Source organism: Fragaria vesca, linkage group LG4 (genome assembly GCF_000184155.1).
Source record: "Fragaria vesca subsp. vesca linkage group LG4, FraVesHawaii_1.0, whole genome shotgun sequence".
Taxonomy (NCBI): domain Eukaryota; kingdom Viridiplantae; phylum Streptophyta; class Magnoliopsida; order Rosales; family Rosaceae; genus Fragaria; species Fragaria vesca.
In genome coordinates this window covers 21,747,218-21,761,221 of record NC_020494.1, presented here as the reverse complement: position 1 = coordinate 21,761,221, position 14,004 = coordinate 21,747,218, and the positions used below count along the sequence as shown (strand labels likewise).

The 14,004-nt window shown below is 38.2% G+C and overlaps 3 protein-coding genes across 3 annotated transcripts; all 3 read right to left on the bottom strand.

Annotated features, from left to right (window-relative positions):
• Positions 1–217: 217 nt before the first annotated feature.
• Positions 218–1,590, bottom strand: LOC101305170 (serine/threonine-protein kinase HT1-like). Its single transcript, XM_004298534.1, has 4 exons — positions 1,195–1,590; positions 743–1,108; positions 514–648; positions 218–397 (listed from the first exon to the last, which is right to left on the bottom strand). Exons 1-4 carry the CDS (start codon positions 1,588–1,590, stop codon positions 218–220), a joined length of 1,077 nt encoding a protein of 358 aa, XP_004298582.1.
• Positions 1,591–2,493: 903 nt separating this feature from the next.
• Positions 2,494–11,213, bottom strand: LOC101304866. The gene is made up of 25 exons (XM_004298533.1): positions 10,937–11,213; positions 10,751–10,853; positions 10,575–10,672; positions 10,315–10,445; positions 10,106–10,214; positions 9,700–9,891; positions 9,442–9,578; positions 9,017–9,248; positions 6,519–6,556; positions 6,411–6,433; positions 6,054–6,160; positions 5,917–5,968; positions 5,746–5,830; positions 5,065–5,155; positions 4,691–4,729; positions 4,511–4,578; positions 4,347–4,409; positions 4,087–4,142; positions 3,932–4,005; positions 3,734–3,826; positions 3,551–3,652; positions 3,294–3,374; positions 3,106–3,206; positions 2,690–2,813; positions 2,494–2,598 (listed from the first exon to the last, which is right to left on the bottom strand). The coding sequence occupies exons 1-25, from the start codon at positions 11,204–11,206 to the stop codon at positions 2,494–2,496; spliced, it is 2,574 nt and encodes an 857-aa protein (XP_004298581.1). The 5' UTR covers positions 11,207–11,213.
• A 500-nt stretch (positions 11,214–11,713) lies between these two features.
• On the bottom strand, positions 11,714–13,733 carry LOC101304572 (F-box/kelch-repeat protein At3g06240-like). Its single transcript, XM_004298532.1, has 2 exons — positions 12,445–13,733; positions 11,714–11,879 (listed from the first exon to the last, which is right to left on the bottom strand). Exons 1-2 carry the CDS (start codon positions 13,731–13,733, stop codon positions 11,714–11,716), a joined length of 1,455 nt encoding a protein of 484 aa, XP_004298580.1.
• Between the last annotated feature and the right edge of the window lie 271 nt (positions 13,734–14,004).

Below are 14,004 nucleotides of genomic sequence, written 5' to 3'. Positions count from 1 at the left end.
ATGGAAATACAGTAATCTCAACTCATGCAATCAAATTTCTGCCTATAACCGACTAACAAAAAGTTCAAGTCGCACTCTTTTCAATTACTGTCTCCTTACTTCACAATCAGCCACAGCTCCGATCACTGACCTTACATCATGAACTTTGTATAAATTTAACTATAACCAAACAGGTATAAGTTGTACTGTTGTAGCATCTACAATTCTTTGTGCTTTGTCAACTGTCCCGCATGGAGAAGCAGAAGCAACCGTGGGGATGTTTCGAGTTGTCAATAGCCTCTAACATGGTAACAACTTCATGCATTTCTGGCCTTTTGCTGGGTTCTGCATCCCAACATTTTTTCATTACTTTGGCCAAGGAGCTTGGACAGTTTTTAGGTATTTGTGGTCTTAAATTCTGTATTAAGAGAAACAAAACATATGTAAGTTTGAGTCAATACTTTAAACCAAATAAATCTGCAACATATATTCTAAAGAGGAGAAGAGAGAATTTTGGTGTGTAAATATCCGTACTTTATACACAACAGCTGAAGTTAATTCTGAAAATGAATAGTTAGAGTAGGGCGTTTGGCAGCAACAGATCTCCCATAAGCAAATTCCAAAGCTGTAAACGTCGCATTTCTTGTCATATGGTTTCGACTCCAATACCTACATATGCATTCAGATAAACATTTAAAATACTGTAAAAAGTACTAATTCAAACAATGTATCACAAACTAAGTTCAAATTAATTATTTAGTACCTCAGGAGCCATGTATCCAGGGGTGCCGGTGTTGCCTGTCATCTCACTCAAATTCGAAGCCTCAAGACGAGCGACACCAAAATCTGCTATCTTTACTATCTGATTGTTATCAAGAAGCAAATTTTCTGATTTAACATCTCTGTGAACAATGTTCTTCGAGTGCAAATAGCTTAATCCTCTTGCAAGATCCAATGCTAGTTGCAAGACATCCTCCATAGGCAGCTTCTTTTCGCGAAACTTTTTGAGGTGAGACTTGAGAGTACCTCCACAAAGATACTCGGTAATCACACAAGCAGAATTACTACTCAACTCCTTTTTACTTTGTTGTATTAGTTTTGAAGTAGTCATTGTTGTAGCTCCAATGCACTGCAAACAAACCAACAAATTTTAGCATATATACAGTTATCTAATCGACTCAATGATCAGCATAAGAAGTATAGCAAAAAACTTACCTTAGTAACATTGGGATGTTCAAGCTTGTACCAAACAGAAACCTCGCGGTAAAAATCTCTTTGCAAAGCTTTTGCTCTCTCACCCTCTTCTCCCCAATCTAACACTTTAACTGCAATCGGTTGGTTATTGTAAAGACCTCTATGAACAGAAGCAAACGTGCCATGAGCAAAGGCCCCTTTAATAACCAGTTTTTCCGGATCGATTTCCCATTCTTCTATCTCTTGTATTTCCGAGGCTCCAACTCGCGCTCTAACTCTGTATTTCTCTTGCTCATTCTTCTTCTTCTTCTCCTCTATCTCACAAACTCTATCAAGATGCCTCTGTAGCTGAGCGTCCAAACTCTTTATGTCAATCTTGTTCTTCGCCGGACGGAACTCTTCTCTTTGTTCTTCCATCTTTCTTCTTGACTCGAATTTTCAAAATCAGAGTTCGAGAGGTTTGGTTTTCTAGCTTGAATGAATATATATTATATAGAGGTATTCGTTCACTGACATGAACAGAGAAGCCCTTTTCTTCTGTGATACGTAAAGGAAAAATAAATATATAGGCGGCAATGTGGATAAGGGCAAACATTCCTATTAGAATTGAGTAGTTCTATTTCGACATGGGCGGGGACTGCTCTATTTTCCTTGTGCAAGCAATCTCCTATCTCTATTTTGATAGGAGATAACTTAAGCAAAAGACGTATCTCACTTCAAGTCTTTGATTAAGACTTCGAAGTTTTCTTATAGGGCCAAACAAGGCTTTCCTATGTCGAGTGGGATGCATATTAACTTGAGGCTAGGTCAAAAGATGTTCAAGCATATTCCCTCCATCATATGAGTACAAGATTGACTCATACTCATCGATGAGTGATTTAGACCCTTCATCGATGAATACACTAGATCTCATAAGCTACTCAATACACAAAGCCAGGCATATAGTAAAACTGTAGGCAAATTATTTATGTACCAGAAAACAAATTAAGTCGAAAATTCTTGTAAACCGTTTCCGACAATCAATTGTATCAATGACTGTTGAACAACACCCGAACGCATTCAGATGCGAAAATGGAGAACAGATGGGTTTACACCTTTTCTCTCATGAGTTTTAGACCTGTGGATCTACAGAGCGTAGATCTGCAAAGTTACTGATTTCCTAAATCCAAAATATGTGGAACTAAACGTTTGCTCAGTCAGATTATCAGATATATGGATGTAATGTCAACTTTCCTATTCCAGTTCTGCACAGCATGTACGTTTTCCAACCAAAAGCTTGATGGAGGAGGTAGTAAAAGACATCACTCACTGCATCAAGTTTCATGAGACTCTTCGTTTCTTCTTCTCCGGAGTTGCATGTACTTGTGTCTTCTTCCCATATGTCTTCACCTGAAACTCCTCGAAAGCTTCTGCAACTGCCGCAACCTGAATGATCAGAATATCTCACTTATCAGTCATAGGAATCCAGCAAATGCAATTAGAACTTAACAATGACAGCATTTAATAAGGGACAAACCAGGCCCGGCTTCTTGGAGTAGACCCTGACTATCTTGTCTTGATAACATGTAGGAAGCAAGTTACTCAATTGATCAGCTTTGATACCGAATTTTTCATTACTCTCATAGTCCTGATAGAAACCAAGCAGTCAGATTTGCTATGCACAAACCAACAAAACTGTGTCTAATTGAAGGAGTCTAGATATAATAGTATGATAGTTGCTGGATCAGAGAAATAATGTTCAAGTATCAGAGGCTTAAAAAGTAAACTGATAAAGTATCTAGACCATGGAGGTGTGATATTACCTTGAAGAAAGAGACTCTGGATGAGGAAGTACATGCATCAAGAAGAAAGTTTGTCAAATTTCAATCAATGTACTCAAATTCAAAGTTAAACAGTACTAATGGCTTGATAATAAGCATTATTTGATTTAATTTCAGGTACCTATCAAGAGGGTTTTTCCTGCCATTAGTCAAATCAATTTTCACAGTGACCACAGCCACATCTTCCTCCTTTACCGTAACACCACCAGATTTCTGGACGGAAATTAAACAGTAGGTACCAACATGTACTTTCTAAGTATAACAAAAGAAGGAAGAGAGAGCTAGTATTATATTTTCCACCTGAGAACAAACTATATCTTTGGGTGTTACGTCCTTGAAGTTTTCTAGCTGGTCCTTTGGAACAATGTACTCATTGCAGAACTGACAAAAAAAAAAAAAAAAAAATTAGTAACAATCGGATTCCCTCTGATCTTCAGAATGAATGAACAAAAATAAAGAATTTATAGTAGAATACTAGGAAAAGCAAAGATACTAAGATACATGAATACTCAATATCAGGAAATTTTTTCGTATATGTGGTGGACATAGTAAGATACCTGGTACAGATCCCTTCTCCGAATGCGTGAGATCAAATCTTTTGCCTCCTTCAGTTCAGGCTTATCAGACGTTTCAATTATTTTCAGAATGGAATCATCTAACTGCACTTTAAACTAGATAGCATTAGTGTTGTGATATAAAAAGCCATCATGAATAAATACTAAATGATAAAGCTCTTCAACCTTCCAAAATTCAGATGGTCTTTGGATGGAGTCCGCAATCCCAAGTTCAGCATTTGCTTTGCACAGGGCATCAACAACCATGAGTTCCATAGCCTGCGAAAACAGTGGTGTTTACACTATATTTTTAATTTCCATATATGGTAAGCATACAACCTCAGTTTGATGTTTCAGATGAAAACAGTTACTTCTATCTTGTACCTTCACTTTTGCATGTGTGTAGACAGTCCGATGCAGATCAGCCCGAGTCATAAACAGCTTGTTAATTGTCAGATCTACCACAATATCAAGTTAACACAAAAAAGTAACTATATGGTGGTTGCAGAAAAAATGATTGAATTAAAATATATACTAACATTCACTAGCACGGTAACATATCTCATTTCCCATAACTCGCATAGTTTCCATCAGCCTGAAAGTTTGAATGAGGAAAAGGTTCTGTCAAAAGCTGCTATAAGCAATCGTATAGTTTTTGAACATAGAGTATGTACAAATTACACAGTAGACCAAGTTCAAACTGAGTGGACTTGAGCTGAAGAGTGGACCAAAGCAGTAAACATATATCTTCAAGAAGTTGATAAGTTATGCTGTTGGGAAACTGAAAGTTTATCAATACCTCTCAAAGTGAAAATTACAGCCTAGGCCACAGGCACGAGAGTCACGTTCAATGTAATCAAACCTATAGACAAGTGGTATTATATAATCAAAAAGCTAGTAGCATTTCATAGAATCTCCAAATAAAACGCCAAGCTAAAAGCTAAGAGAAATCAAGTCACCTACTTGTCAACATCGATTCCAGTGCGGCCGTTCGCAACAATATCATACAAGAACAGCTTTTCTTTAGCAGCCTAAATTCAAAAGGGTAAGTCAAAATTTTAACAGGAGAGAGATGTTAAGAAGATGTTCTGAAGAACTGAGTATTTTCTTTTTCAAAATGGAAACCTCTCCATGATAACTTACATTGTGTTCCACATGTTTAGAGCTAGAGCCGATCAGTTCCTGTAAAGATACATAAAGGATTCAATTACATTACATCCATTATTATTTTCATGAATGAGTTCTGGACTCATGTGTGCAATTGCATACAGTGAGGAAATAAAGAATCTTCCAGAAACAGTAAACTGTTGCAGAAAAATGAAGACATAAATGGAGATATATAAAAGATGACATCATGCAATGAAAGAGAAAAACAACTGTAAATATAAATATGCATGACATTCTGTCTTTTCTGTCCACCCAATGGAATTTGAGTAGCTCAACAGTATTGGTCTCACAGAATTTGGTGGTGAGAAAAAATAGTAAAAAATAATAATATTGAAGCTAACAAGACTAACCTTCACTCTCTTCAGGTCATCGGAATCAATTTCAATGTTGTGCTCGTCGACAATGTAGTCTATCATCCTCACAGACATATCCTCATGGGACCTACAGTAGTCCAATCATTGCCCCCAAATAAGATTAAATCTCCTGACTCAAATTGGAGACCATTTACAGCCATCGAACAAACATAAACCATCAAACTAAAGTGCACAATATTCTTTCACAGAAAACTAATAATGTGACTACTTAACAAAAGAACTGAGACAGATGCTGAGATGCCTGTCCAAGTCAGAAACGAAACAGAAAATCAATCATACTACTGCTTTTTCATGTTTTTAAGGCCACAATTACGGAAGACTTGTGTTCAATTACAAAATTTCTTTATGATGAAATGAGTTTCATATTTTGTTTTCTGATTAAGGGTCTTTACTTAGAATCTTGACCAGTATATGACAGCAGCATTCTGCCAGTACATCCATAGTTTTTGTCTTGGTAGTGGAGATAAAATATAATCAAAATGATGTCTCAATATAATCAATCAATCAGTTGACGCATATTAATAGAAAGGTGCAACGCACTAAGGTACACATGTAGTCCTTTTCCAGTTCCACAAAAAACATTGCACTTGAATCATTAATAGAAGAACACAAAATAAAAAGAGTGCACTGAATTCTATTTAAGAATATAACAATCACCATTTGGCACCAGAATGAACCAGAGGAAGAAACCCGCTCTCAAACATGTGGCTGAAAGGCCCATGGCCAATATCATGCAGTAGTCCTAGAAAGAGATCAAAAAAGGAAAACACATGTTGGACCAGCTTACTTGAAAGAGAGCATCTATTATGTCATATATAGTTTCTTTACCAGCAAGTTTTACTGTCTTGACATCAAAGCTTTCAATTCCAAGCTCCTGGCCCTGAGAGATGGCATATGAATAGGAAAGGGTTAATTTTAGGTTAGATTATGAGAATGAATAGACAGTCAACAGGACATATTCCTACTTGGTAAGTTTTGATTTTACTGATTGCTTCACCAGCAAGCCAGTACACCCCAAGTGAATGCTCAAATCTAGAATGTACAGCTCCAGGGTAAACCATGTTGGTCAGACCTGGATCAGAAGTAAACTTAAAATTAAACCTGAACCTGGTATGATGAATATCAATTGAATTACATAGATAGAGAAAGTAAACAGATGAATACAAAATAGCTGATCTCAACACAACATTCATGTGTTGAAATAATACAAAAATTTGGGCAGAGAGATCATTCAGTTATGTCAACATATCTACAACAATTAATATCTGATCCTAATTATTATAGAATCCAGCTGAGAATATACTTAGCAAAATTGAACTCACCAAGTTGCTTCAGGTCACGAAGCCTGAAACAAGTGATAAAACTATGAGGAAACAAAAAAAAATCAATATTGACTTTATGAGAAAACAAACAGTACATAGGAAACTTGCCTCTGAAACTGTTCAGTGTCAATAAACTTCAAGGCAAGCTGCATGAAATCAAAGAAAGAGATGAGTTACAGAAACATAATTTCCATGAACAAACGATAACACTGTTAATTTATTTTCTTACTTTGAAGGCAATGCTCAGGAAAGTAATCCTTAATTAGATACTTAAACTTGAGAATTCAATATACCTATCGAATCATTTATCTCAATCCTTTCTACTCACTTTCTATCAAAGACAAATTCAGTAAAAAAATATACTGATTTGGAAAATCAAAAGTCAAGTGATAGGTACTTTGTTCCAAATGTGCTACCACTCAGTCACTTCCCATATGTACCAGTTTATCAGCAAACAATTCCAATGCTCTCCCTACTCTTGAAAATCCTTCAAAGACTTCATCCTTGCTTTCTCACACCAAAGTTAAAGAACATGCAGGTTTGAGAATATCTAACTACCAAAGTTTCCTTATATTTCCACTAGATTCTTATTTAAATTCCTGCCACATCAGGGTTCCTGAGTCTCAAAGTTGAGTTTCCGTCATTCATTCTCCAACAATTTCAGTTACAGTTCTAATCCATATTCTCTCAAATAGAAAACTCCTTTCACAGTTCCAAATCTGTCTGCTCCTTAACTTTAATCAAACGCAGTAAACACAACAGAAACTACTGTTTTTGACAAAGACAAATTAATAATCCAGTAAAATCTCAGGATACAATATAGCAAAAGTAATCTACCCTAAGTTCTGAGACGATATTCAATCTTAAATTCATCCAAGGATCAACTACTATTCTTAGATGTAAACTAACAAAGATGAAATAGACACAAAACGACTTCAAAATCGCCGTTGCACTCTACTCTCCAAGTTCCTGTACTAGATTTACGAATTCAAAATCTACTTCGAACAATGCATTTCCGGTACTCCAAATCAAATCAAATGAGAAAAATCAAAACAAACCAGTAAATCGATTCAACCGCAAATTTTCGAGCTCAAAAACAATTTAGTTTCCGAAATTCAACATTTCAAAGCTATGAACGAGCTCAAAGCAGAAAGGAGATGCAAAATTCGAGAAGCATTAAGCAGATTCATCACGCGAAATGCACAAAACGAAGTTAAACGGTGGAATCGGAGATGAAATTTTACCGGCTCGAGGTAGAGGCTGCCGTGAACGTTATCGCGAACGAGCTTCGAACTCCGGCGATCCTGAAAGTCGTTCTCCATAGCCGCCATTGTTCACTCACCGAGCTTTGAACGCCGCGAGCGAGAGGAAGACGAAGAGAGTGATGGAAGCTCCGAGAGTCGGAGACTGAAAAACCTAAGGAGGATTGAGGCGGTGATCGGAAGCTAGGGTTTGGAGAGAAGGAGAGAGAAGAAGAGGAAGAGACAGAGAGAGAGTGAGAGTTTGTTAGAGTGAGAATGAAAATGAAGGAGGGAAAAGAGAGAGGGAGCAATTTAAGCAGAGGCAATTTTGGAGTGGTGGTCCTGTGAGGGAGTGAGGGAAACGATGCCGCCAAAAGAAGCTTACTCTCTATGCTTGCGCGTGCATGTCACGCTCCAATGTCTGAATGGTTTGATTACTTTGATATCGTGCACGCTAGGACGCGCTGCTGTTCCTTCACCTCTACGTAAAGGACTGAAACCGTGTACATTTAAAAAAGTGAATAATAAAATGGAAAATGAAACAAAAAAAACGTGTGGTGTACTTCCCGTTTATATTTGTAATCCACGATTAATTTTTCAAATTTGATTATTATTTGGTTTTAAATTGGCTGCTAAACATGGTTTAACGGTCGACTAAATTTTTGGTTTACGAGTGTTCATGAACACAATGGTCTCGGTTAACCAAAATAATAGACCGAAAATTACTGATAATTATTATGTTGGATTAACTAAAGTCAAAATTGAGTGAACGTGTGATTGGTTTTACTAATTTGATTTGGGTTGTCAATCTTGTCTAACAAGAAAGCAAGTGTAGCAAGCAAGATAGCAGGAATGAGTACCTAAAAAGAAAGGTTCAGTCACTTCAGTGAGGGCATGTGCAAGAGAAACTGTAACTTTGTGCAAGTGTCAGATGACTCAGATAAATTGAAAAGGAAAGAGTAACTTGTAGTGTTAGAACAAATCAAATGAGTATGTGTCATAGACTAACAAATGACTGATGGTGAAAGAGTGGCAAGTATCCAGAAAAAGAAGTGTCTTGTGTAAGACACATACACCAATGAAGTAGTGTGCAGAAATTTGATAACAACTTTAGGCAGGGTTTTGAAACCCCTCTCTAACAAAAGCTAGTCTGAATCTTCTGGCCATGGTGGTTGGGCAGCCCAAGTTAGGTTCTATGAGAGGGACACCGAAATGTCAAGGCATTGCAATCGCAATATAACGTAGGTGGAGCTTATAATTGCTTTTTGTTGGAGGCTGCTAGGCTTCAGGGAGATGATGTTCAGATAATCACACTACCACTTGGGTCGCCATTTTGAACTTCTCTGGGACACGGAGCATGGGAGCCTGGATTTCGCCAGGTTTGCCAAGCTGACCACAAGCCGCCATCTGATCATCGCCTCTACTCGGCCGCATGAAAACAACGCGGCCTGCTCCAGCCAAATAATTTCTGAACTCGATCATTTTCTCGTCACAGGTTGGTCTGAAATGGGATCCACTATGAGGATTAAATGAGATGAGGTTGATCTTGCATGGAATGCCCTGAACGAGATCAGCAAGCCTTCTTGCATCCTCAATGCTGTAGTATGCAAGGCATACAGTCACACGTCAAAATAAATAAAACAAGGAATCCTTAGATGAATGAAACAAATGATGCTTGAAACTGCTTTCTAAATGAATAGGATGCAGCAGCATTCCATTACATACTGCTAAAGAACTTCATATTGACATAATCAAGCTAACGCCACATGTAAATAAAAAAGTTTTTTTACCTGTCATTCACTCCTGCAAGCATTACATATTCAAAAAGAACTTTGTAGTTATTCTTGAAGCGAAGTTCCTCTTTAAGAGTCTGAAGAAGCAGGTTTATATTATACTTTCGGTTAATTGGCATAATCCAGTTTCTGACCTGCAATGTTCATCACTGAAAAGTCATACGACTGTGTGCAAGTGTGTATATGCGCACGTGATTACTAAGTAATCACATAAGTATTGTGGTTTGCTAGTTCAAATAAATTGAATGCAAATACCTCATCTGTAGTTGCATTCAAACTAACAGCTAAAGCACAATTAGACTCTCTGAGGTAACGCCTCAGCTGGGGGACAAGCCCACTTGTTGAAACAGTTATCTTGCGAGGACTAAAATGAAGGCCTTGATCATCCACCATAATGTCTGCAGCTTTAATAACATTGTCAATGTTGTGAAGTGGTTCTCCCATTCCCTGGAAATACAAAGTTAGCCCTGTTAGCAGATGTATAAAGTTATGTTTAAGTGACCTATATTAGCACAAGATACGTAAACGAAGGTTCAGTAATAGCACTTTGGGGTCCAGAATATAATAACTAGCATCGTTTTACTATAAGCAAAAGATATTTGCATCTTTTCATGATTAAGAAAGCTCCTATTCTTTTGAAAATGTAACCTTAATTACCTACCATGAATACAACATTGGAAATATTTCCAACTTCACTTGTGAGCAGGGATCGCGCAAATACAGCCTGTTCTACAATCTCAGCAGCAGTCAGATGTCTCCTTAGACCCATCCTGCAAAATGAGAAGACTTAGAACCAACATTTCTTCTAGGCAGTCTAATAAATGAAGCAGCACTAAGTATTCAAAGCTTGCAGAGGAGAAGTATGCTTGCCTGCCAGTGTAGCAAAACTGGCAGTTCATGCCACAGCCCACTTGACTCGAAACACAAACAGTATTCCTCCTACTATCGGAAGGTATAACAACGGTCTCAATCACCATCCCATCTTCCAACGTGAATAAAATCTGAAACCTCCTGCGAGTTTCACAATCAATGATAAGGTTCTCAAACAAAACGTAACAATAACCATCACAGTTCTTAACTCCTACACATAAGGTAGCATTGCAGGGACAAAACTCAACAATTTCATGTACCTTCCTAGTTCCATCCGCCGCGGTAACAATTTCCTTCAAACACAACGCCTTAAACTCGGCATTCTCACTCAACATCTTCCTAAAATCCTTGTTCAAACCTATCAACATGATCACAACTCATCAATTTCGCTTACGAAAACGACATTACTACTCAAAGAATGGAATTGAATCAAAACCTTCCAACTGATCACTATGATGCGCCCATACATCATTCCCGTAGAGACGCTTCCACAGCATCATAGCTTGCCCGGGCCGGTAGCCTTGTGATTGAACCCATTTCTGGTAAATCATCACAATTATTAGTCACGTAATCATGATTAACTAAGTAAAAACTAATTCGAAATGTAATTAGTACTAATTACCTCAAGCTCATGGTATCGCATCCCTTTGAGAAGCACCTTGGAGCTTTTGTTCGGAGAAGTAAACGGAGGAGTGGAGGAGGCGTCGTCGTCGACGGTGGCGAGAGTATCGGGGAGAGAGCAAGCGGCGGTGGCAGTAGAAAAGGAGAGGCGGTGGGAGGAGACGAGAGGAATGAGAAGCGGTGGTGAGTGGTTTAAGAATTGAGAGGGCATGGGAGGGTTCGGTCTTAGCAGGATTCGTCTCATCCACACGCAGCTCATCTCCGTCGCCATTTCTCTGTCAAGTTCTGAGACTAGCTGCCAATTTACTAGGTTTTACTGGTAATTCGTAAATATAAAGCGACGTCGTTTTGCTGTTTTTTTTTTTTTTTTTTAATTCATTTTTTGGGCGCAGGAGGTTTGGCTCAGTTGGCAAGAGCAGATTTGTGGTTCAGTTGGCAAGAGCAGATTTGTGGTGGAGCCATCATCTAAGTTTGATCTCCACTGCTAACAAGGTTTGTTGGTTTGCGATCTGTAAATTTTCATGTGGAAATCCATATTTAGAGGCTGGTGTGACAGATATGTGTCCATTGTCAGTTTTTCAAGGTTGAGGTTGTAGGTTTGCCCTGACGATGGTGGTGTAACATAACCAAGCTCTCACCTAAACTTTTTTGTAACCAAAAAATAAAAAATAAACTCTTCAAGATACACAAGTAAAGCAAGATGAACCATTTACATTCGATGAAAACAATTGAGAAACACAGATGTACAGAAGGAGAATAAAATGTCAAGGAGGAGAAATCAAACTCCCAATCCCAACTGTGTTATGCTGGACCAAGAGCAGGTTCGAGTCTTTGATATAATACAATCCACAATGCCTGCAGTCTCAGCATGTCGTAATTGGACAACTTTGGGAGCCAAAATCATCAACATGCTTGTCAAGTTGCCATTCACTGGAATCTCTGTTCTGAAGAATGTAAGCACCCGTAAGGAGAATGCCGATTCCATACGACTTGACACTCCCAACTATCTCCCACAGATATGATCTCAATGCCTCATAGAATGGCTGATGCGTTTGGCTTTGCCTATTTAGTCACTTGCATTGTGATTTTTCGGTTCGCGGTTTGGAATTGTTAGTGATTAGACAGTGTTGTGCTTAGATTTGATGTGATTTGCTTGTCCAGTTGGTTTTAATGGGATAAAAAATTGAAGAGTACCGGACCATTTATAATAAATTTAAGTACATAGAATGAGAATAGCTAAAAGAGAATTAGGAGAGAATGAATGGACTGCATATAGGGTGCTTGCCTTAGTTTCCTGTTGTTTATTTCCACCTCCAGCAGCACTGTCATCCTCATACGACAAGAAAGACTAATCTGTTTTGACCATCAATGTTTGAAATGCTTCACTAGATATACCTAAAAGCAATAGCCAGGTTTCCTTCCTTTCTAAATTAAGAGAATCAAATCATCGTAAATAAGCTAGGAAATACATAATATTTTTGATGAATTGTAGAATTTCTCAGAATGTACCTATCGAAAGTATAAGTCAATTTGTTATAACTTTCCAGGCCTCCATACTCTGATGGTTCTTCAGCTAGATCTTTAACCAAATTGCCATATTCGTTCAAGGAAACCAAGCTCCAAGTATAGCTCAAGATGGTAGCACGGTATTTTATACGATTCACAGAAAAACAATTGAGATCCACAAAGACTGTATCCATATTCGTATCGAAAAATATGCCATGCTCCCATTCATGGCAAGAACCATGAATACTAAAATGTTTGCTGTTTATGATGTAATCTCGCGTCCACTCTTTTTTATCATAATCTTTCAACACCCATATCTCAATATCCGCCGCCCCAGCTTCTGATGATGAAGCACACACCAGGGCCAGAGATCCTCTTAGAGTAAGCAACTGTAACTTTGTCCACTCGACTCGTACGTTCGAGCTTTCTAACAAGGGATGAGGAGTCCAATAGAACTCTTCTCTCTTGAAGTCGAAAGAAATTATGTGGTATGTTTCTTCACTATTTCCCTTCTTCTCTCTAATTAACCAAATTAACCAATGCATGTCTCCATTGGCACATGCGTTCTTCGTATAAATGTTAGAATTCAAGTCATCAGGGGGAACCGAAGGTATCTCTCGCCATGAGTTCTCGCCTAATACAAGAACTTGGGTAACAAGACGGTTCTCCGTATCATTAGTAACTCTGGAAACACGAACAATCTTGTGTGCGTTTGTTAGACTATCAAATCCCATACCATACCAGTCCTTTCTTACATTGGAATACTTATTCAAGGTTGGAAGTCTTAGAACCTCTCCTCCCCTAAGAGGATTGACTAAGAAGCAAGGGCTTCCACCACCATCATATCTGCATTTTCTCAGGAAAAACAAGTTGCAGAAGACAAAATCGTTTTGGAAATACGACCACTCGCGGTTGTCTGTTTTTCTCCTTACGCTGACACTAATTCCATGTCGGCCTTCTGTCAAGTCCCTGCAGCCATCGTATTTCATAGATCGCAGTGATGCTAAAAGTTGAATCGTCCCTGCAGAGCAACGATAGTATCCTCCATGATCATCGAAAAGCATAAGTTGCGGCACTTGTAGATGCACGTTGTGACGTAGTGCTCTAGCAAAAGAGGGGTCATCAACAATGTTTAACAAGGCCTTAGACACGCTTCGGATGAGGAAAAGTGATTCGGCCGGCAATTTTGAGAGGATGTTTAGGAGGATATCTAATGGCAATTCTAATAGACCCATCACTACTCTCAGCTCTGCATTATTGTTGCTGCTCTTCATTCTCTGTGCCCTCTCCATCACCAAGTTAGTTTCCACAGGCTATGCTAGTTATTTTGGATACTTCTATTTCCTGCCTTCTTGATATATATATATATATATATATATATATATATATATATATATATGGATCAGCGTATGAAACCTAGCCTAGCTAGAGAAATTAAGCAAGGTATTCCTATTCCTATTGGGACTCGATTACCCTACTAGACCAGGATATATATATTATTAAATTATGATTCTCAGGACTCTGCTCTGTATCAAACTACGTCTACTTGCCTTCACAGCTTCA

Bases quoted from the DNA above. Each gene is read 5' to 3' on its own strand.
- LOC101304572 (XM_004298532.1), bottom strand. From the start codon at position 13,733: ATGGAGAGGGCACAGAGAATGAAGAGCAGCAACAATAATGCAGAGCTG. The intron at 11,880-12,444 runs GTACATTCTGAG...TACATTCTTCAG, and splicing joins TTGACTTATACTTTCGATAG to AACAGAGATTCCAGTGAATG.
- LOC101304866 (XM_004298533.1), bottom strand. From the start codon at position 11,206: ATGGCGACGGAGATGAGCTGCGTGTGGATGAGACGAATCCTGCTAAGA. The intron at 10,446-10,574 runs GTACATGAAATT...AGGAGGTTTCAG, and splicing joins CGGCGGATGGAACTAGGAAG to ATTTTATTCACGTTGGAAGA. The intron at 4,143-4,346 runs GTATTGATAAAC...TCAAACTTTCAG, and splicing joins TGTAATTTTCACTTTGAGAG to GCTGATGGAAACTATGCGAG.
- LOC101305170 (XM_004298534.1), bottom strand. From the start codon at position 1,590: ATGGAAGAACAAAGAGAAGAGTTCCGTCCGGCGAAGAACAAGATTGAC. The intron at 1,109-1,194 runs GTAAGTTTTTTG...GTTTGTTTGCAG, and splicing joins AACATCCCAATGTTACTAAG to TGCATTGGAGCTACAACAAT. The intron at 398-513 runs GTACGGATATTT...CTCTTAATACAG, and splicing joins CTTCAGCTGTTGTGTATAAA to AATTTAAGACCACAAATACC.